General features: G+C 37.5%; 1 protein-coding gene across 1 annotated transcript in view; it reads left to right on the forward strand.

Moving 5' to 3' along the window:
* Positions 1–23428, forward strand: part of MGAT4A (alpha-1,3-mannosyl-glycoprotein 4-beta-N-acetylglucosaminyltransferase A) — an 85008-nt gene that overhangs the window by 21384 nt on the left and 40196 nt on the right. Inside the window, exons 4-6 of the mRNA XM_061997898.1 lie at positions 10288–10455; positions 13105–13245; positions 16325–16458. Coding sequence (XP_061853882.1) covers positions 10288–10455; positions 13105–13245; positions 16325–16458 — 443 coding nt within the window. The remainder of the gene's footprint in view (positions 1–10287; positions 10456–13104; positions 13246–16324; positions 16459–23428) is intronic.

Below are 23428 nucleotides of genomic sequence, written 5' to 3' on the forward strand. Positions count from 1 at the left end.
GCACATTTGAGATTTAATTTTGGGGGACAAATTTTGTTCACACCTTCTTTGCTCTTCAGCATTTGACATTGTTGGTTATAAATATGATTTGTGCCTCCATACTAGTCTTGACATTTGATAATTAATTACCTCAGGTTGTTACAATGTTTTTCTTCTTTTATATGTGGATAAGTGGATTCTGAAATATCTTTAATATCTCTCTTCTGTAGACAAAGCTTTTTGACTGCATCTGTGTGATTGGTTTGACAGTTCCTCTGCTTGCTTCTCCTCAGTTAGACATCTGAGAATGCAGTGCTTGTTTTGTGCCTCATGAATACCTTCTGAGCTCCATTCCAAAGGGTAATAGGAGTAATGTTTGCCTGAGTAACTGCCACTGTGTACTTCTTGTCTGTGCAACTTTGTGGATGCTGGATGATTGTACAGTGCAGTGGGAGCAGGATTTTGTATCACAATATTTGGTAATTGTATATCTAGTTATGTTTTGCAAAACTCATGCAAAATAGGAAATCTAGCTGTTGTCAAGAAAAAACATCAGTTTGAAGATGAAGTTGAAAATTGCTTTAAGTGCCAGTGTAGTAAGAATCTCTTCTAATTTACTAGAGGAATTCAGTCTTTCTGGGTTTTTTTGACTGACATTGGAAATAATTTAGTCTGCCATATGTTAGCACAACAGGATTTTGATTTTAAAGGATATTTGTTTGTGAGGGTCAAAAGATGACTACTTGATTAGGCAATACTGCAGTTGCAATAGCTTGTAAGGTACTTGGGTGTTACAGATCAAACATGGTTTAAAAGAGAAATGTTATTTTACAGCTCTTGTGGGAGTGAAGTGCAGGTCAGTGCAGGTATTGCTGTGACTTAGTGGATACTGCTGTACTTGATACCATGATTTTATGGATCAAAAGAAGTAGTCCTCTGAAAGTTATGCCAGATTCAATTGGCTGACATGGTGATGAGTCCCTAATTCATTGAAGTGAAACCTGCTCTCACTACACTCACTGATTCTGTGTAAAACTCAGTGTGGACACTCTCTATCCATTAAGACCTCTGTTTTATATCAAGGTATAAGTTGATCAATATCCTTGATGCAAGTGTAATGAACTAGTACTTGAAGCTTGTTACTGTGTCTGGCCTGTGACATGATGGTAACTACTGTGGAGTTTTTATAATGGGAGTAAGTGAGTTGTGGAATAACTAATAACAAAACTATCACAATTAGCACTTACTGGAATGTATTCTCACAGAGTCAAATATTTGTTTAATGGCATTTTAATAACTCTTCAGCAGAGTATAAAGAAAAATATGGGACATTTGTCGTGGAACCTTGAACTTGTAGCACAATTTGCTTCAACTGAGATGGGCTATGAATGGAAGTGTTACATTGGTGAATTTAGTACTATTGCCAATGAGACATTTAATTTGAATAAAGATTTTAATATCCTCCTCAGAGAGAGGAAGATCCTGCTGCATCAGGTATCTGTTCTTAATTGAATATTTGTGTGCAAGGCCTTGTTGCCAACCAAAACCTTTTGTCTCTGTGTCAGATGGCAGTCAGTTCTTCCTGTTCCTTTTTAATGAACAAAGGGAATGAAAAGCTTCAGCAGTTCAGTTGGGTAAGAGCAGGAAATATAAATTAAGCCTACAGTGTGGTAAGGCTAAGCCCTCTATGATTGTCTTTTATGAGTGCCAAGTCTGTATCTGGTTACCTTTTTCTCTGTGTGGAAGATCCATCACTTGGTATTTATCTGATCTGCAGTTTGAAGGAGTACTCAGCTACCTGCTGTTGATATGGGAAGATCATAATTCCTGATCTTCTTGTGTGATGCATCTGCCTTTAGAGACAACCAGCCATACCACCATATTGCTCTTCAGTGAATTATGACTTGCTGCTTTTTTTCTTTAAATACAGTCACCTTAGTTCAGTATGTTCTATTTTCAGTTGTGGAAATGGCCTGTGATTTAGCATATTTGTGAACTTGCTTAATTGATAAGATAAATAACAACTTGCAAAGCTTTCATAATGCTTTCTATGTTGTAGATGATGCTTCTTTAAGCAGACAGTAAAAGACTTTCCTTGAGGGAGAATGGCAATACTAACCAAGAATATTCTCCTCTACATCCCACCCCCTAAAAAAAGGGTAAATGGGACATTTATTACACAGCAGCCACAGATGTTTTGATTGGGTTTTTTGCCTTGCAGAAAGTGCCAGAGTTTTTACTGGATTTGCATCCTATCATAGCATGGCCATTGCAGGCTACATGGTGTCAGAAACTTTGCAGAGATTGCCAGAAATGCAAACTTCCCTTTTTTGATGGTTTCTCCCTCTTTTGCTTTGTTCACCATTTAGCACATTTCTTGAGAGGCATCTCTAGAGGATCATAAACTATCTCTGATTCTGTAGTGCCTGTACCTCCTTGTGCTGGTGTAGTGTTACCAAGGGTGGATGTGTGTATGCATATCATGTAAATATGTGCTCCTCTTTGTTCCTCTTCTGTTAATGTCCAAGATATGTAAATAAAATCTTCTTATATATCAATATGTGTACAGCTTTGGTCAAGACTGTCAGGTACTTATGCATTCTCAACAATATTAAATTGCACTTGCAACCTTGTTGGTGGATCCAAGTAGTTCTTCAAAATTCTAAATAGTGAATCGAGTATTTTCTGGTGATTGTTGCCGTTAATATCTTGATATTAAATTTTTCAAAACAACTTTAGTATCTTGACCAGGAATTCTGTAAAGTGCATTGTGATTGAAGATTAAATGCATAGGTTCTTTCCTCAATATTGACCCATCTCCATTTCCTTTGTGGGTGATTTATGTAAAACCTCAGAGGCAGCAGAATCTTACTGATTCTGTAGATATCTGTACTCTACTCAAAAGTGCACCCAAAAGAGTTTCCTCACATAATTTTAATATTAAAATAGACTTTTCCAGTTCAAAGGGATGTACAATGATTATCTGGTTCAACAGCCTGACCAAAAACTAAAGCAAGCTATTAAGGGCATTGTCCAAATGCCTCTTCACACTGACAGGCCTGGGGCCTTAAGAAAAGAATAATTTTGCTAAAAAAGTAACACGAACAAAAACCTAAGAGCTATTGGTGATTTTTTTTAATGGCACCAAACCTCAATAGCCATAGAATTGCTTTGGTTGTTTCCAGGGTATTTTTGCCATTTTATTGTTCAGCATGTCTTTCATTTCGAACTATGATACAGTGAGTGTTCTGCCAGTGTGGGTAATTTACCTACAATTCAGGCTTCTTTTGCTATTTTAGTTGAGCTGACAATCTGCAAAATGCTTTTGTAAATTCAAACCACACCGTATCTTCTTTTTCCTTTGCTGCCCTCTTTTATCCCAAGGGAGAGCTCTTTACTCTTAAAAATCATAGGTTGAAGTACATAAACAGATTAGACTAGTAGTACAAACCCCAAAACTAAGAAACTAAATGTATGCTAAGATGTTCAGAAGTTCCATGTTGAGCTTAAGTGGCACTTGTTTTAAAACTTTGCTTATCAGGTAAATTTGGAGCAAAAATCAATGATGTAATCGAGACTGTCTGTGGAGAATAAACTGAGTTTGTAGCTTAGGCTAATGGTGTCTTTTGGAGTGACTTTTTTTTAACAGTTGTTAGTAGGAGAACCATAAGTAGCACAAGGAAGAGTAGGCTGAAAGCTGAGATTTTTTTTTTTTCCCCCTCTGGTCAAAAACTTGCAAATCTTCACAGTTTGATTTGAATTTTTAATTTTGAAAATACAACCTCAACTTTCAAGTGAGCTTGTCTGACTTCGAGGTTCTGCATATTTAGGAGAACATCTTGCAACAAGGGAAAATTTGAGAAAACAAACTATTGAGTGAGTTGACATAGTGTTAACTTTCCAAGAAATGCGCACCATCAAGCCAGCTAAAATATTTAGGTTTGAGCTTCTGAAGTTTTGCTGAAACTACTAGAGTTTAAGAGAAAATAATGAAGAACTAATGCTTTTGGTTCTCAAATAACTTCTTAACAAGATATTTTCATTTCAAGTAGGAGGGCTAGTTATATTTATTTCGTTCTTCTGGGTTCCACAGTAAAGTATGGAAAAGCATCACCTTATGGTTATGTAAAATGAATATATTATTGTTAAATAAAACTACGATTGTATGCTGAAACTATTAGAGACCAAATGTATTTGATATTGGCTACAGCTGCTGTTAGAGGGAGGTTTTACTTGTCAGAGAACAGATATGTTTGGGGTTCTTCCATCAGCTATATAAAGCCAATAACATTCTCTCTAAATTCCTTCCTCTGTTTTCTTAAATTACTCAAGGTTTCAGCATAAGAAGAAAAGTAAAATATTGTGGAAATAAACTTTTCTTTATGATCGTGACCACTGGACTTTGTGACTGTTTCCTTTATGGTTTTTGGCTCAGTATTTTTTTTTTTACTGTAACAGCAAGGAAAAAAAATAGTTTGCTACTTTTTGACAATAAATTCTATTTCTTTAGATTTTAGAGTAAACTTTGAACAATAAAGTCTGAATGGTCAAATGTCTTTTGAAAATAGTGGCTACAATATTGACTCTTTTGTGTATACAGTGCTTACCAGTCAGGTTGTCATAGACTAGAATATTCCAGTTGAAAGATGTCACAGGTTTGTGTGGAGCTATTTCTGTTAACAAGGAATGGGCTGTAAAGGTATCTTATCTAAGAAGCTGCTCAGAACTTTTCTTGGCACTGTCAGCCCTATCTCTAGGGCTGATCCAATTGGGTGCCTCTGGGATCCCTGTTTAAGGAGCTCCAGAAGGAGGATTGTTCTTTCTGGGAGGTGGTGGAAGGACTTGGAGGAGGGAGAGAAGCAACCATGCAGACCCCAAGGTCAGGGATGGAAGAGAGGAGGAGGTGTGCTGGAGCAGAGATCCCCTCTGCATCCTGTGGAGAGACAGCAGCTGTCCCCCTCGCTGGGACCTCTGTCAACCTATGAAAGATGTGAGGGGGTGTGTAGGGTGAGCAAGGGGCTGCATGTTGGTTTTTTTTGCCAGCTGGACATAAGCTGCAACAAAAGCAACTAACAGAAATTGTCTGTCCCAGCTGCCTGACCAATTCGGGGCTGACCAAAAGCTAAAGTATGTTAAAGACATTGTCTACCTCTCCTGGAAGCCTCTCCAGGGTTCTTTACCTCTTGGTAAAGAAATGCTTCCTGATACCCAATCTGAACCTGACCTGATACAGTTTTGAGCCATTCCCCTGTATCCTGTCACTGGATCCCAGGGAGAAGAGCTCAGCACTTCCCTCTCCTCAGCCTCCTCTTCTCCAAACTGGTCAAGCCCAAAGTCCTTAGCTGCTCCTTGTAGGACATACCTTGCAGCCCTTTGACCAGATTTGTTGCCTTCCTCTGGACACATTCCAGGACTTTTAACGTCCTTCTTAAATTGTGGGCCCCAGAACTGCACATAACACTCAAAGTGAGGCTTCTCAGATGCTGAATACAGTGGGGCAAGTACACCTTTTGCCTGACTGGTTCTGCTGCGTGTGATGCACCCCAGGATGTGGTTTGCCTTCTGGGCTGTCAGAGCATGCTGCTTACTCGTCTTGAGTCTGCTGCTTACCAGCACCTCAGATCTCTTTTATACTTGTCGTTGGTGCTACTCCAACCCAGGTGCAGAATTCAGAATTTGCTTTTGTTACAGTTTATGCTACTGATGATTATCCAATGCTGCAATCAATCTAGATCCTCCTGCAAAGCCTCTTGTGCCTTAAGAGAGTTGACAGCACCTCAGAGTTTGGTACTATTGCAAACTTGCTAATGCTGCATTCAGCTTCTGCATCCATATTATTGATAAAAATAGGGACAGTTCTGTTCTATAATGTTGAACGCTGAGAAACGCTGCTGGTGACCAACCAGATGTAGCCCCATTCGCTACAACTCTTTGGGCTCTGCCCTTCAGTCAGTTCTTCACCCAGTGTTCCATGAACCTACCTATCTCACAATTGGTCATCCTGTCCAGAAGAATGCTGTGAGAAACAGTATCAAAAGTGTTACTAAAATATAAGAAATGCATCTGCTGCATCCCCTTTGTACATAAAATGGGTGACCGTAGTATAGAAGGATATCAAATTAATTAAACAGGGCTTTCCCGTTGTGATCCCATGTTGACTGTGTCTGATGACTGCATTGTCCTTTCAATAGTAGCCAGTATAGTCTTCTCATAATTTTTCCAGGAACTGAGGTTAGACTGACAGATCTCTAGTTCTTTGGGCATTCCCTTATGCCCTTTTTGTAAACTGGAATAACACTGGGTAGCTTCTAGTCAGTGGGGACCTTGCCAGACTCCTAAGACCTTTGGTAGATGGTCAAAAGGTGTCCCACCATAACATCCACTAGCTCCCTCCATACTTCAGGAAGAAACTCATCAGGCCCCCATGGACTTTTGACCATTCAGCTGATAGAGATAGTCCCTTACAATTTCAGTGTCTGCAAATGGAGAGTTCCTCCACTTGTGGTCCTCTAACTCAGAGTGACTGGGCAACCCAAGGTCTATTAGTGTTATTGAAGAGTATGGGAGGGGGAAAAAAAAGCACTGAATGCATCTGCTTTGTCTTTGTTGCTGTTAGTCAGGTGACCATAATCAACAAGTATTGGTCCAATTGTTTTATTAAGATCTCCTTTTGCTATTAATGCAGTTGACAAAGCCCTTGTGGGTAGTGGCTTTTCTCAACTCTAATTAAGCTTTGTCCTTTCATCGTGCATACACATTTTAGAAAGACTGCCTTGAATTTCTGGAGAAGCTTCTACAATCACTTGCTAATTTTGATTCGTTCCTCCTTGCGAGAAAAGGAGTGAAATTTAAATTATAAATGGGACTTCTGGGTAATGCATGTTCTCAAAAAGCCCTATTTTTTTTTTTATGAAAAGATTTAGCATTCAGATGTTTTCGTGTTTTGGAGGGGAGTGGAGAGCAAATACCAAACACCAAACTTGAGCTAAGTCAAAGTTTAAATAAAGACAGATCCTTAAACTTCTAGGGTCATTCCCATGTACTTAGAGTCAAGAACTGTGAAATATCTAACTAGAGTAATTATAAACTCCTGATACCTTAGGGGACACTTAGTTTTCTAAGGTCTATGACAGATAATGACCACTATTGTGGCTGTAAGAGCCTAAGAAGTTTTTTTCTCCTCCACAGGTATTTTCAGTATGAGATGAAATTGCTGCTGTTGTGATTTGTTTGTTTTTAAGAAAGCAGTATCTGAGCGGTTGCTCAGTGCTTTGAAGTACAGTATGTATGCCAAAGACATAACTGTTAGAACATTAAGTTTCATTTGTTTTGCTTCAAAGTGCAGGCAGTCATATTATAAAACAAGTACTAAAAGGCCAAATTACACATTAATCTCCAAGTAAGTGAGAAGTGCTAGTTCTGGTAGTGTTGGAGATGTAAATGTCTTAAATGGCTTAAGTTCTTGCAAAGAATGATTTTGATGTCCTTTTGCATAAAGAACTAGAAAAGTACTCATGGAGTAGTAGATTTAAAATATGATTATGCTTGTAATGTAAAAATTTTTTAGTTTTACTTGGATATTTTGACCTAACAAAAAAAAAAAATCAGTCATACATTTTTGAAGTACAGATTTTAAGAGTTTACATATCTTTTAGAGCAAGCTTTTTACCCCAGATATGCCTGGTTGAAGCAACTGTGAGAAGCTGATTGCTGTGAAGCAATCAACTGGTATTTCTTAAGGGCATTCATGCTTTTGAGGTGTTGGGTACCACAAATGCAATACCAGTGCTGTGTACTGAAAGCCTTAGGACTGAACTACTTTGTAATACTTCTATTGGGAGAAATTTTATACTACCACAGTTGGGAATTGATGTTCTTTGCTCAAAAAACTGCTATGCTGTATTATGATAATAAAAGTTTACATCTACATATATAATTTAACATTCCTTTAAAATAAATGAACTAGTTACTTCAAAAAAATGGTATACTATATTAATTATAAATTAGGTAGGTTATAACAGTCATTTTCTCTGAAAGTGTCATCTCCTCAGTAAGTGATTTTTATTGGTAGTTCCTAATACAAAATGACAGCTTTCATAATCAGATAAAACTGCATTTTCAGTTGGACTTTTTAAGTTTCTGGTGGTTTTGCAACAGAGTTTTGTGGAATTACAAAGGTCTTTTAATTCCCATTTTCATATAACCTACCTGAGTTATGGCAGCAGAAAAATCTTAATCTCTTGCTTACAAACTATATTTAGCAATAAGATATTTCTGATTTTGCACTGTGGAGTTTGATAGGTAAAGGGGGCAGGGAGCTACCATGGTTTTCTGTTCTTTGACGTATTCCTAAGTAAATTATTCCCTCTAGGCTTCTGCTGTTCCTTAAGAGCACCAGAATCTTTGGAGTACAGTGTCTGATGTGCAGCTATCTTGTAGTAAGTGTAGGAAGATAAGTGGTCTCTGCCAAGAATTTGTCTAAGTCAAGAGAGGAAAACCTGACTTCCTACATGAGGTGCTGGAGTCTGAACCACAGATTCCATAGGATTTTCAGCATTTTCCCAGGAGAAATAACAGACTCTGACACAGATGAGTTTAGCCTTTTTTGAAGTGGGAAGAACGGAAGTGCTAAAGTTTGTCTACCGTCTGGTACCACAAAGAAAGTCAGGAAGGGATATCTGGTGTGCCAGGCTACATCTGAAGCTATCCACTGCTATAGAAGGCCTCAATAAATCCTTATTTGTCCTCTGGTGACTCACTTGTTCTTCCCTGTGTAGACAGAAATCAGCAGGGATCTATATAACCTGCCATCACCCATTCATTTTAGGGAAGGAATATCTTTTGCATACTTGAGTGTGGAGTCTACATTAATACAGTTCTGTATTTGTTTAGCTGTTAAAATGTTATGTAACCTTACTGTAACTAGAGGACATGGTTCCAAGCAATCTTTGATTTCTTTGGGTTGTTATTGGCAATTAAAGAGGTCCTTCATGCCAGAAACTCCAGAAAACTTTCCTGGCCTTCTCAATACTGCTGACTATAGCACCAAATCCTGTTTCAAGTAGCAGCCTGGACTCAAGTCATCAGCATGTAGTGTGCCTAGCACTGTGTTGTGGGCCAGCGTCTGTGTTCTGGGTTTGTTGGCACAAAAACAATAATCATTTGGCTTAAATGAAAAAAAAAAAAGGGAAAAGAAAACTGGCAAGGGAAATGCTTTTTAAGACGTAGTGAACTATGTTGTTATTTTTCTGTCTTCAAAACAGAGGGCATTTTAGCTAATTATGTTTTCTAAACACAATCAGAACAGTACATCCCAACTACAAAAACGAAAACAAATGGAAAGAAATTGAAGGAAGTGCAGCATTATTAACAAGGGAGAGTTGACTGTAATTCTTTTTTTACCTCATGTCACTGTAATGTAGCATCAGGAAGAGATTCGGATTGCTTGCAAAACATCTGCTTCCCTACCACTGCAATACTAAAAGTCTAGGAATGGATAGGTAAATAAAAAGAAAGGTATGTCTGTGGATGACAGCTGTGTCATTAGAATGTTGGTTACAAGGTATATAGTCACTTGAGATATTTCAGTCTGTCTCTATAGATTGGCTGAAGGAGAGTGATTATGGTGAGCAGGAGATTAAAGGAAATAACCTGTGGGGAGATGGAAAGATGGGGAAGCTAGAGATACTTTACTGGGTGGCAAGGGCATAGGCGATGTATCAGAAAATGAGTTTGGGTGTTTCCCTCTCCCTTTTAGTCTCCTTTCAAAGAATACGTGTATGTATCTACATTAGCAAGATTTTGATTGAAACTCTGTTCTTGCAGGCACTGACAGTATTATTAAGTTTAAACTTGGCGTTTGAAATTGGAATGTCTGAAGTATTGTCTAATTCCTCTTAGAGTATTCAGAGGGAGCTTTCAAAAGGCATAATTTGTGCTTTTGTAAGGCACCACTCCTATTCTGCTGCCTTAGAGAAAGGGTTTGTGGTCATCCGTTCCAGGAAAGGATTCAGAATCGCCTTCTTATGCTGAGTAATGGGGCCTCAAAGGTTGCCTCTGTCTGTGGCTACGTTGAGGGGCATACACCCCTCCATGCCTACTTTGTGTCCCTGTATGGTGTAGCTCACTCTCCCCTCTGTATGCTGTGTAAACGCTGAAGTGCCTAACTTGGGTGGGCTTGTGCTGGACTATGCCTTTCTTGGTTGGATTTCAGTTGCTGAGTAGACAAGCAATCCCCAGTCCTTGTTGGCTCTGTCCTGTAGGTATTTGTTTCCAAAAATAACAAGGATCATCTTTTTTTCTCTCTAGAAAAGTTGATTGCATATCAGCGGGAGTTTCATGCTTTGAAGGAACGTCTTCGTATAGCTGAGCATCGCACTCTGCAGCGCTCTTCTGAGCTGAACGCGATCTTGGAGCAATTCAGGCGTGCAGTAGCAGAAACAAACGGCAGTAAGAATGCAATGAATAATTTTTCAGGTACATATTGTGATTGAGCTACTTTTTATGACTCTGCAATACCAGTATTTATTCTTAATACTATAGAGAAATTAATAGTAAGAAAGCAGAATGGAACTGTTCAGCAGTGCAAATAAAGAATGCATAATATGTTATCATAGAATCGTTACAATTGGAAAACACCTTTAAGATCATCGAGTCCAACCACTAACCTAAGACTACCAAGCCCATCACTAAACCAAACCATATCCCTCAGCACCTCATCTATGTGTCTTTTGGGTATCTCTAGGGACAGGGACTCCTCCACCTCTGTGGTCATCTGGTGGGGATTTTTTTTCAGTTTTGTTTTTACCTCTTTCTATTCTTAATAATTCATCCACTCTTCCTTCTTATGACTTTAGGGACCGAGTACTTATTCCACATCTATGTCCCAAAGTTTGGAGCTTTGAGCCAGTTACTCAACATGTTGAATATATTTTGACAATAATTTAAATCATCTTTTAAATAGAGTTTGAGGAGAAGGGTGACCAAATGGAAGAAATAGATGAACTTGAAACATTTAAATTATATTTGAAAATCAGATGGAAGATGTGAAAGCATACAGGCTAAGCATCGGTTATGATTTGTAACATGTACAAGTAATGTCCTTTTTAATAACTAGTGATTAAATAGTAAACTGCTGAAGTATTTAATAAGTTTTTAATGATTTTGAAGGCTGATGTTTAAGTTTACTGAGAGTGTTTTTTGGCAATATTAGAGAATGCCTTTGCACTACTCACCAGGTTATTGAAGTTAATTTCTATAATCACACTATTACTGCTTTAGTTACTCAGATTTTTCTAGATGGAAAAGAATATAAGCTTTCTGGCAAGTGGTCTGATTCAGTAGGTTGCAGAAATTTCACTGTATTGGGACAATGAGGAATATAAACCCAAAGAATTTTACAAATTTAAAAAAAAAAAACGAATCAAGCTTTTTGAATCCATTGTCTACTTGCATTTGTGCTATGGGTTACTATTTTCCTATAATTATAGGCCCTCAGTGCTGATATTAATGATGAATTGGTCAGTCTGACACTAATGGCCTATCTAACCTGATCTCCGTAGTTTCCAGGATCCCCAGGAGCAATGTGTTGGTAAAGGTTATATTTAACACAGTCTGTGACTCTTGTCTTCCTATTCTATGTGTATGTTTTTGCTGTTAAAATGAACAACCATGGAGAAAGTCAAGTAATTTTGATAACTGGATTTATGATTATTATCACTATTTTTTTTCCTGAAAATGAGTTTGTTTATAGACAATGTAGTTAGAGAGAGTTATTCTCTTCTGATGCAGCTGAAGTTACTGATTCATGTTTTTGACATTTACCGTGTCTGAATCCTAACTGGGACATGCTCTTATCTTCCATGTGGAGCAATGATGGGAGGTCAGCTGAAATCTGAATTCTTGAGCTTTTGTGCTCAGAACTTAGGTAGATTTTTAAGTACTTAAGTATACATAATATTATGTAGTATTTGCTATATTTGAAGCTGAGGTAATTCCAGAATGGTTCATGTAGAGATCACTGTTTGTGCATACAAATAGCTGTCATACTTTGACATGTTTTTTTACAGTTGAAGCTAAAAGAAATTCTATCAGGAAAATTAAAATGTACCTTTATTGGAATCTGTCAAAATACACATCCCTACTTACAGCATCTATTTACAAAGCGCTTTTTTTCAAGATTTTAGATGGTTAGAAATTTAGCTGGTCAAAAATATTTTTTAGAAAAACCCCAAACAATCCAAGCCAAAATCCACAACAAAACCTTTCTGTCTTTGTTGAAGCTACACTCAGAATCTAAGAGGAATGACATTTATGACATTACTTTTCCCATTTCTTCACAATTCAATTTTATCTCAGCAACCTTGAGTACAGTTTTTTACTTGACTTGATATTCTAAAGCACATAAGTTTTCAAAGGTCCATATGCTGTCGTGTTTGTCATTTGAAATAAGAGTTATTTTCACACTTGATGTAAGAAAATCAACACGCACAGCAGGGATTGAAAAACTGTTATTTTCAACTTTGAGAGCCACCTGGACATCCTGAGAGGCAGCTACTCTAGAAAGAGCAAGAATTATTTTAAGTACTCTAATGGACTAAATTGAATTCACGATAGCATTAATTTTATTGCAGAAATATTCAAAACCTCAATTGTATATTTAATGCTAGTTTTGTTGTCTATCTTGGTGCAGTGTATTCCAATATTTGTAGCTTTGAAAAGTTATTTTCAGTTGCGTGTCAACATGGTGATAAGCTCTGTAAGTGTAAGTAAAAAATATTCTAGGTAAGCAAGTCTCTCATTTTGATTCATTCAAAGAAAAAAAATCAACTCAAAGCCCTAAATAAATGGAGCATTCTTTACGTACTTCTCTGATTACACTCGAAGTCTTATGTGATCAAGTAACTGTCTGTAGTAAGAATACTTGGTGGAGAATAATCTCAACCTTTGTTTAAATAATTAAAATAAGAAAGATCTGCTTTGTGCACAAGATATAATGCCTTTTTAAAACACATCATTTGTTCTGTTTTTCAGTTAGGATCAAGCTTGGAATTTTGTACTATTTATCATTGCATAAAAGTTCATGTTATTTGTTTTCTGCATTTCTGGTTTCATGTATGTTTGCAGATGAGACGCTGAAATTGTTAAAAGAGCTAGCAAGTAGAAAATCTCTTCAAGTGCCAAACATCTATTACCATTTGCCTCATTTGTTGAAAAATGAAGGAAGCCTTCAACCCTCTGTACAGATCGGCCTTGGAAGGACAGGAGGTATGCTGATGCGATGTTTATTTTAGGTTTTGTATCTGGAAGACTAGAAAGCCCTCCCGTTTTAGGAATATAATTTATTGCATTACTTGGTAGATCAAGGAAATCTCAATTAACTTGTATGATATTGATATCTCTTACAATTCACACTGAATTGAAGATGAAAGGAGTTTGGTTTCAGATTTGCTCTTTTGTGTATAATCTCAGTCACACCCCGTACTATGTTAAGGTACACGTTAAGAAACATTTAGTTTGGATGAGTTTTTTGTATCTAAGTGAAAGGGAACAAAGCTCAGGCATTACAAATTCTGAACTGCTAATGGACATTTTCCTTTGAGTTTTCAGATTTGTCTGACAACTGTGCATGGATATAATTATTTTGGAGCTGATGTTTCTGGGTTTTTTAATAATATATCTTAATATTTAACTTAAAGGTGGAAGAACTGGGATATTCAGATACAATTACATCAGTAAAATGTGGATGTTCATTGGAACTGAAAAAAACTCCATGTTGTAGAGCAATACTGTTGATTCCCTGTTTTTTCTAATTTTAAAAAATTCTGAGCTTTGGTCATTAGAAGTCCATGGAATCCCACTCTTGGAGCACTAGAAAATAAGTAGTATAAAACTCAACCAAGCTGAAATACCTCAAAGCATATATGTGTGTGTGTCTGTGCTTGGAGGCCCTACCAATGAAACCCTATTTCTGTGCATGTTCTCATTTCAATGGCTTGGGTTATTGTCTACTAGACCTTTCTTTTCTTCTTTTCTCTCCCTCTTTGCTTTTGAAACAAGCATTACTTACTCCTGGCCTCTATTTTTTTCATTCCTTCAGTAAATTTTATTACTCTTCCTTTTAACAGAAGGCATGCCTGTGTGAAAAATGTGTGGGCTCAAGCCATAAGGTTATTTTTCTGATGATAAACACCATAAATTTCAATGTTGTTATTCAGAAAGGAAAAGACTCATATTCTTTTATTGTTTTAAGTGAAACCTGTGTTATATCCCACTGGGAATATATGACAGAAGTTTGAAATTACAAAACAGAAATGGAAATCAGGTTTATTTAATTAAAAAGAGGCAGGGAATTCTGAGTTAAAATGATTTTCCACCTTTCCCTTTGCTGTTCACTGTACTTTTTAAGTGATTGTTTTAAAAATTCAGAGGCAAAGCAGGCTCTATAAGGAAGGACAAACAACATTTTTAATAACTTTGATTTTAAATATTTATGATGTGGTAAATCATTTCAGATAGATGGCTGAGAACACTGATGCTGACTTCATGAAGTCTGCTTTATCCTTTTACAGTATTCTTGCTGCTGTCTGCTATATTCCTAGTAGGTAACCAGCCCTGGATAACAGGGTAGGATGCAGAAGAGAGATAATGGGCAGGTTAAGGAACATGAGAGTCAAATGGCCGCTTGAAAGACCATGTTAGATTGCTTTGCATTTGGGGTGCTTATAACAGAGATAAGAGATTTAAATGAGGAATCCAGACAACCTGAACTTCTTTTTCTAGAAGAACCCAAATCAGGTGTAAGGAAAGCTTTTCAGCAGTGTCATTGGAAAAGATGACTTATGAGAAGTTAAATAGTTGAGTTGTGGAGAATGGTTATGCCAATTATAAAATAAAACTACGTTAGGGAGTGTAATCACTCTATAAGTCCTGGTGCATTGTATCTGATTAATGCCATGGTTGTTGGTTATTACTGACTGTATTGGGTTTGCATGGCAAGCTTTTGGTAGTGAGTGGGCTACAGGGGATGGGCGCCTGTGAGAAGCTGCCAAAGGCTTAACCTATATCTGATAGAGCCAATGCCAGCTGGCTCCAAGATAAACGTGCTGTTGGCCAAGGCCAAGCCTAAGCCCAAGCCCATCAGCAATGATAGTAGTGCTCCTAGGATAACATATATTTAAGAAGGGGGAAAAACTGCTGCACAACAGCAGCCAGTAGAAAGGAGTGAGAATATGTGAGAGCAACAACTCTGCAGACTCCAAAATCAGTGGAGAAGGAGAGGGAGGAGGTGCTCCAGGCACTGTAGCAGAAGTTCTTCTGCAGCCTGTGGTGCAGCCCATGGTGAGGCAGGCCCTGCCCCTGCAGCCTTTGGAGGCCACAATGAAGCAGAGATCCACCTGCAGCCCAGGGAGAGCCCCAGGCTGGAGTAGGTGGATTGCTTAAAGAAGGCTGTGAGCCTCTGGGCCATCTGTGCTAGAGTAGGCTTGTGGCAGGGCCGTGAACCTCTGCAGAGCAGAACCCATGATGGAGCTGATTAGCTGGCAGGACTTGTGACCCCATGGGAAACCCGTACTGGAGTGATCTGTTCTTGTAGGGACTACTTCACCTGTGGAAGGGACCCACACTGGAGCAGTTTGTGAAGAACTGTGGCCCGTGGGAAGGGCTCATGTCCAAGAAGTTTGTGGACAGCTGTCTCCCATGGGAGGGACCACACATTGAAACAGGGGAACAACGTGAGGAGTCCTGTCCATGAGGAGGAAGGAGCGGCAGAGACAATGTGTGATGAATTGAACCACAACCCTCATTCCCTATCCCCCTGTGCCACTGGGGAGAGCAGGAGTTAAGCCTGAGAAGAAGGGAGGGGTCAGGGGAAAGGTGTTTTAAGGTTTCGTTTCTGTTTTCTATTATCTTACTCTGATTTTATTGATAATAAATAAATTTTCCCCAAGTTAAGTCTGTTTTGCCCATGATGGTGATTGATGAGTAATCTCTCCCTATCCCTACCTTGATGCACAAGCCCTTCATTATAATTTCTTCTGCGTCCAGCTTTGGTGAACACCTGGCATCCAGCCAGGGTCAACCCACTGTAGCTACGGAATAAGCTGACATGTCTAGGATTAGCTTTTCTGTTGTTTGCTGCCTTTCCTCTGAGCGTTGGTGGTGATTATGTTAATCATGTTCCTAATGATGAGTGGTATATTTTTAAACTATTTTAATTACTACTATCTACATCTTTTTTTTAACTCTTTGCATTTCTTAAGCAATGCTTTATCGTGAGATAAGAATTTTGTTTTCTTTCTTGTGTATCAAGTCACTGAAAGTACATTTCACATCTGTTTCATTTCAGTTTCCATTGTAATGGGAATACCTACAGTGAAGAGAAAAGTCAAGTCTTACCTTACAGAAACTCTCCACTCACTTATTGATAAGCTGTCCCCTGAAGAAAAACTGGATTGTGTTATGGTTGTCTTTATTGGAGAGGTAATCACTTAAATGTTTATATAGTTTCTAACCTTTCTTTAATTGCAAATATCACTCCTTTCAGAAACCGATGAGGATCTACTTTTTCTTCAAGATGTAGACAGATGACTGTCATCTTCTTCTGTGAAAAGGAGACGGTGTCAGTCTTGTGTTTCTGAGAGAACTGATCCTGAAGGGTCCAGCTTTTGCTATTTATCAAGGGAACAGTGGACATGGATTCAGTGGACTGGTTATTTTGCAAATCTTCTGGGGCTTTTACATAGTGACAAAGATACGCTAATTGCCTTATTCCTTCAACATCAAAATAATGGCTAAGGGCTTCTGGTGTTGCTGGGAGGATTTTTCCTGTTCTCTTCATGCTACTGCTTAGTCCTTCCATCAAAGGAGTGCTGCAGTTTGAAATGTTAGACATACATTGTTACTGGTTTTGTTTTCTGGACAGTGCGGATATTTTAAGTCCAGACCTTTTTCCTGGATTAATTTAGTGTTCAGTTTGACTGGTCAGTTTGGCTCCAATTTACTGGAAATCAAATTTAGAAAAATGAAAGAGTGCTGTCAGAAATAATTCTGTTGACTGCTGGGAATTGCATATACTTATTTTGGTCTGTATGTTTTTCTCAGAAGTCTGACTTGGAGAGTGGAAAATTTATATGCATGTTTGACCTTCATCCATCTAAACACATAGTGCTTTATTGAAACAATGTTTTATGAGTCCCACAGATGAAAATTTGAATCTTGTAGTTATAACTGAAAATGATTTTAAGCCTATGAGCCAGTGTCCGTTCAAGGATGAATCAGTTTAAAAATAGATAGGCATTTAAATACTTCAAATTTTATTATCAGCACATTTCAAAACTTTCCTTGAGAAGTTTGTGAACTTTTTACCTGTACCTGAGAACATATTCTTATGATTTTCACATGTAAATTGCTCTATTTCTTTTTCTTGACAGTCGGTCAAGTCTGTCTGGATATATATTACTTTTCTGCAGAAAATGCTCTTAAAACATCCATTGACTGAGAATATCAGGATAACAGAATTCATTTGAAATTACTGCAACGCTGGGTTTTTCTTCACTGTATTCAAGTGATTTTATGACACTTTAGTGTGGCTTCTTTTCAAGGTTTAAAACTGAAGTTTCATTTTGTTTTGCTTAATGAGGTATGAGCTATAAAGACTGTGTGTTATCATTGGATTCTCAGGAGTCGAGTGTCCCCAACTGCACAGGTTTCTCTTGTCACCTTAGACAAGCCATATTGGTATACCCAGGTCTTCCAAAGCTGAATAACCTTCTTCCTTTGAGGCAGTGTGAAATTCTCTTTCATCTTGGGAATGATTGTACAAAAGTGATCTTGAAGAAACTGAATATTTTTTATCGTAGGAGCTATTGCTTCTGTGCCCAAGGTAAATTATGTGGTTTGCTCCAGAGTGGGATACTGTTACACTGTGTATCCTATGATTATGTCTGTATCTATTTATTTGAGAGCAGCACTACATGCTTACTCACGTAGCTGCTGTGGACACTCCAAACCATGAATGTCTGGCAGCATTTGAAGAATGTAAGATTAAATTCTTCTCTTGTTATAACGATTCCATATATTTGCTTTTCTTTACTCCATCCAATTTTATGTCTTCCTTGCTTTATTATTTATTTGACCAGGGGACTGGAACATCTTTCATACAGGACAAGGGGTAATGAGATGAAGCTGGAACACAAAAGTTCCATTTAAACATAAGAAAAAAATATTTCACTGTTCAGGTGATAGAGCCCTGGCACAGGCTGCCCAGAGGGGTTGTGGAGTCTCCTTCCTTGGAGGTCTTCAAGACCCACCTGGACACGTTCATATGTGACCTGATCTAGGTGAACTTGCTTCTGCAGGGGGGTTGGACTAGATGATCTCTGGAGGTCCCTTCCAACCCTACCATTCTATGACCGTGTTTTATACTTTCTGAAGTTTAGTATCTTATAGTTTATTTTGTTAGTGATGGTTAATATGGGAAATGCTTCATCCTGAACTATGTTGTGTTTTTTCCCAGTTATACTGTATATTTCAGTTTCCTTCTGCAGGCTTAGAAGTGTTGGTTTATTAAGCATTGGAAGGAAGGCCTAATCCCCTAAGTGGACTTCTATTTCTCCTTAAACAAAAGGAAAGGCTTTAGCTTTTAAAATAGCTTTGTCTGTGGGGTTTCCTAGCCTAAAATGTTGTTAATGTGTGCATTAATGAAAGCTTACTTAAAAATACATTAGAACTTGGACAAACTATTCTTGTATTAAGACAGATGGCAAACGATTCTGAAAAAAAAAGGTATGGCCTTTGCTCAGCATTTGTGCAGTTTTAAGTACAGCAAGAAATGGTCATAGCATGACATTAGGTGACTTTGTCGTCAGCAAGCTTAAAATTACTGTCTGTGCTTTGTCTGTATCGTGGACCAACAAAAAAAAAAGGACAAGACTTCCACTATAATGTTTTTGAGAGAGAATTGTATGAAAAATAGTATTTTAAACAGATTTTATTATTTTCTTGCTGACTTTGAGAAATGAACTTGACAGCATTTAAGAAGTGTTGCTTGGAGCCATAGTTATGGATTGTAATCTCTTTGTGCTAAGCACCCTAAGAAACTCTTTAATACTCCTTTCTTGTAAACCTGATTTTTCTACTAGAAACAAGTTAAAAATTAAGGCTAATGACCTTCTGCAAACAGATGAGCTGTAGTAAATATAGATACATTACGGTTGCTAGAGAGAGCAATATGCATATTCATTTACTGTATGGATATTTCTCATTAATGTAATTATACACAGTAAATTTCCATACTGGAAGTTCAAGGAATTCTAAAATATCTCAGCTGACGTGATATCTAATCACCAATTTAAATAATTACTAGAACTGCTTGACAGTAAACTGCGTAATTGTCCCAGTTACTGACATATGTCTGTTCTCCAATTTGTTAAAATAACTTTATTGCAGAATAATTTGCAGGTACTCATTAGGATGATTAATAAATAGACATGATTCATTATACCTCTGTACTTAAAAATCTTTTTATTCCACTTACTATGTAGCTACTTCATAGGCTTATGAGATGACTTGAAACAAGGGATTCAAATCTCATAAACCTGCTCTATAGGTTTATGAAACTTTGAACTCCAGATTGAAATAGTCTAGTATTTTTACTTAATAGAGTTTGTAATTTACATGAGAAACGTGATTTTGAAGTACTTTACATCACTGTAGTGGAACAACAGACATATGTGTGTGCGTGTGTACATACACATATGCACAACTGACTATGAGAGAAAATAAAATACTTTTCTGATATCTAAGTAAATGTATTTTTTCCTGTGAGGAGATCTCATTTACCATGATGAAAATGCATCTTAGACTTGTTGTAAATATATCACAAAATCTTGTTAGTCCACTTCATTAATCAGTGACTGCAGTTAGCACAGTCTTTTGTACAAACAGTAACCAGTGCATGTTGGAAGACTGTAAATATCACAAAGACAAATCATTTCAGTAAGAATTGGATGACACAGCAGGTGTGCACAAGCATTTTTCTAATGCTCTACACTACTGATTACATCTGATTAGGCAATAATTGACCAGTCATTTGTTCTTGAATCACTATGTCATATGTTACACTTTCCGGTGTATTGCTTATTCAAATCTTTCTCTATTTCATGTGTATACAATTCACGTAGGCTAGAAAAACTTACGTCTTCATTATCTTGTACTGTCACCGTGTCATCTCTTTATGTAACAACGGCTGGTAAATTAAAAGTTGATCCTCAATACTGTTTCCTCTGTACTCCTTTTGCAGATAATATCTTTTTCTTTATTATTTTCTTGGAAAGATTTCTTAATTGGTGGGGTCAGTGGGACACAAACACCCAGCAAGGTACCATCCTATGTGCTGATATGAACAAAGCTTCAGCAAATTAAGCACTGAGTGCACATACTGAGTAAAATCTTGCCAAACCTATTTTGCATATATTAACATTGGAATGCAATATGGAGAACTTCTCCAGCAAAATAAACAAGTCTGTATTTTCATTTCATGCCATGGGCCTGAATTACAGATCTCTCTGATCAGCATATCTCTTGATCTCAAAGGAGTATTTGGTGTCTCTTGCTCTCAACCCAGATGTGTTAGTACCATTCTGGCTACGGAGATGTTCCATTCTTTCTGTTAATTGTTGAAAACTTGAGAGCAGCCCCTACCTGGAGCTGCCCTGGAGAGAGTTTTCCTAGTCCCCAAAAGATCTGACTGTACATGTTGAGTTAGAGAAAGACCAGTAGGTCTTAGCATGTAAGTATGTAATATATATTAAAAAAAAAAAAAATCAAAGCTAGACAAGACTGTTGTGCTAAATGTTGCATCATCTTCACCAGGTAATTTTAAAGGCCTACGTAGATAGTGGATTTTGGTTTTGGACATCTCACTCAAAACTGATCAGGATAAAGACAGCTTCTAGATATGTCAATTTTATCTGGAAGATAGCTTGGCCTGTCAGTGAGCATTTGAGTTATTTAAGCTGCGGTTGCAATCCCTAAATCTTTGGTACTTAAACTTTAGTACCCAGAGTATGAACTGCTGATACTGGGCACTATCATAGGATTTTATGCTATTCTTTTCATGGCAGTGACTAGCAAAGTTTTCATATGAGATTAAACCAGTGATAATTATCTATCTTAGATCTAAGAAAAGATCCTTGACAGGATTTGAAAACTTGAATGTATCCGAGACAGATTTAGTATCTCAACTGAAAGATAAAATTCAGGTTTGTGCTCTTTTTTTCAAACACTAGATTTGAATGACTGAAAGGCTTCTGTATCTGTAAGATACCTACTGAGACGCACCTAGGCCACAGTAATTATCTGATACTTTTGGTAAGAGAACGTCACTGCTAATAGGCAGTTGTCTCTGATCTCTTTGTTAACGATTAGTATATTCGTGAGATGAAAAGTAACAGTAATAATCTTATTTCAGAAGCATTGTAGCAGGTGACTTTATACCTGGATGACTGACTGTATTTACCCGTTTGAGTTTTGGACAACACTCTCAAATTTTGCTACTGTGTTCTGCCTTGGCTTAAAGATGATGAGGAAAAATTCCTTCAATCCTCCAAACAAAGAATACGTATCATAGAAAGGTGCTTTTGTCTGTACATGGCAACTATCTTCTTACAGAAAACAAACTTTTTCAATGATTTACAGGCTCACCCAAGGACAAGAAAGTTTCCCCAGGTTGCTAGGCCACATACACTGCTTTCTTTCAGACCCTACAAACCAGACTCACCTGTAATATGCACAAAACTAGTAGAAGGCTACCGTAACTTGCATCTGAATGCCTTGTTTTGAATTATCCCTTGGGTTTTGTTTTGTTCTGGCTGAATTTCTTAAAAGCCAAACTCATTCTCTGATGTGATGTTGTGGTTCACAGCACAAACCATATGGGTCTATGCCCTCACGATCGAGGAGATGACATGCAGGATGCAGGGGTAGGGAAAAAGGAGAGTGGAGTGATATAAGAATGTATGCTAGCTATTGTTCCCAAAGGCTTTGCATTGTGAACCTTGTCCTGAACTGAATTGAGTTAATCACAGAAACAACTGGAGAGAAAGGTTTTTCTTCTGTGTGGAGTAGAGTGGGGACTTGCTGTAAGGGAGAGATGAAGTCATTAGCTCATGTAGGACACAGAGGCTACATTTTGCTTATGTAACATTAGGCAGCTGTGTTACGACAGTGTCCTGCATTCCTGGTATTTTGCTTTGCAGCTTGTTCTCATGTTGCCTGGATTTAACTTGAACTTGCTGCTTCAGATCTGAAAGCAGACGCTATATTTCTGAAAATCCCTTTTTTAATCTGCATTTGTTGAACTCTAACATGTATTATTACCTTTTTCCCTGGGCCTTATTTATACCTGTATAGCATTGCAACAACTGGAAACCACTTATGTGCTTTTATTCCTTAGGGTTTTTTCTTCACTGCATAAATATCCAAAAATAGGTCCAAATGTCACTTTAGTGGCTGCTTTTTCCTATGTGAATTTTAATGCCTTCTATATAGGTAATTATATTCATATGCACTTTCAGCATTTCAAAGCAAGTAAAGGTTTACTTTGCCCTTTCTGGAGTCTGTTCAGTTTTGTATTGTTTAAAATACATTGTAAAATTATTCCATTTCTATTCTACAGGGATGATGAAAAATCAAATGAAATTGCAGAAATTAGTAAGCAGTGAAATGACCATGCTTTGCAGATTAACATAGTTGTTTCCCAGGGATTTTTTTTTCTTTTATTTTGTAAGATGTTCTTGAATAAGAATTAAGATCTGGATAATCCTGCAACCTAGATAAACCATGCTGTTTAGAATGTACTGTATAGTTAATGTCTGAATTTCTCCCTTATTTCTCTGTAGCTTCTCTTGAATTTGTAGTATTTTGGTACTCTGCATCTTAATTTTCTGTCCTAGTGTCTTGGGAAAAAAAGCAAACCACCAAAACTTTGGAATTTTAGTGCCATCTTTGCTTCTATTTGCACTTGTCTCTTTTTGACTGACTCTTTTTGACAGCTGAAACAGAAATTGAATCCAAACAGAGATTTCGTGTGTTAAGGCAAGCTACAGAGTCACGGAGATTGGAAGCAACCTCTAGAAATTCATCTAGCCCCACCCCCCTACTCAAAGCAGTGTCAGCTGATGAAAGCTTGTACATTTTGCAGAGAATTTCAATATGCATCTTGAAAATTATAGCTCTAAAAAAGCTAAAGTTGCAAATCAAATTTCTAGAACAAGTAAATGCTGTAATTACTTTGCTTGTGTACTGTATCATGGCATGCCATAATGTTCTACTTGCCTTTTTGTGGGTTTTGGGTTGTTTCTTTTTTCACCCCATTTGCAGAACATAATGTAAAAATGAAGGTTTTTTTTTCATTAGCCAGGTGTCATTGTGTTGATGTGTAGATTTTTCA

This window comes from Colius striatus, chromosome 1 (assembly GCF_028858725.1).
Source record: "Colius striatus isolate bColStr4 chromosome 1, bColStr4.1.hap1, whole genome shotgun sequence".
NCBI lineage: Eukaryota > Metazoa > Chordata > Aves > Coliiformes > Coliidae > Colius > Colius striatus.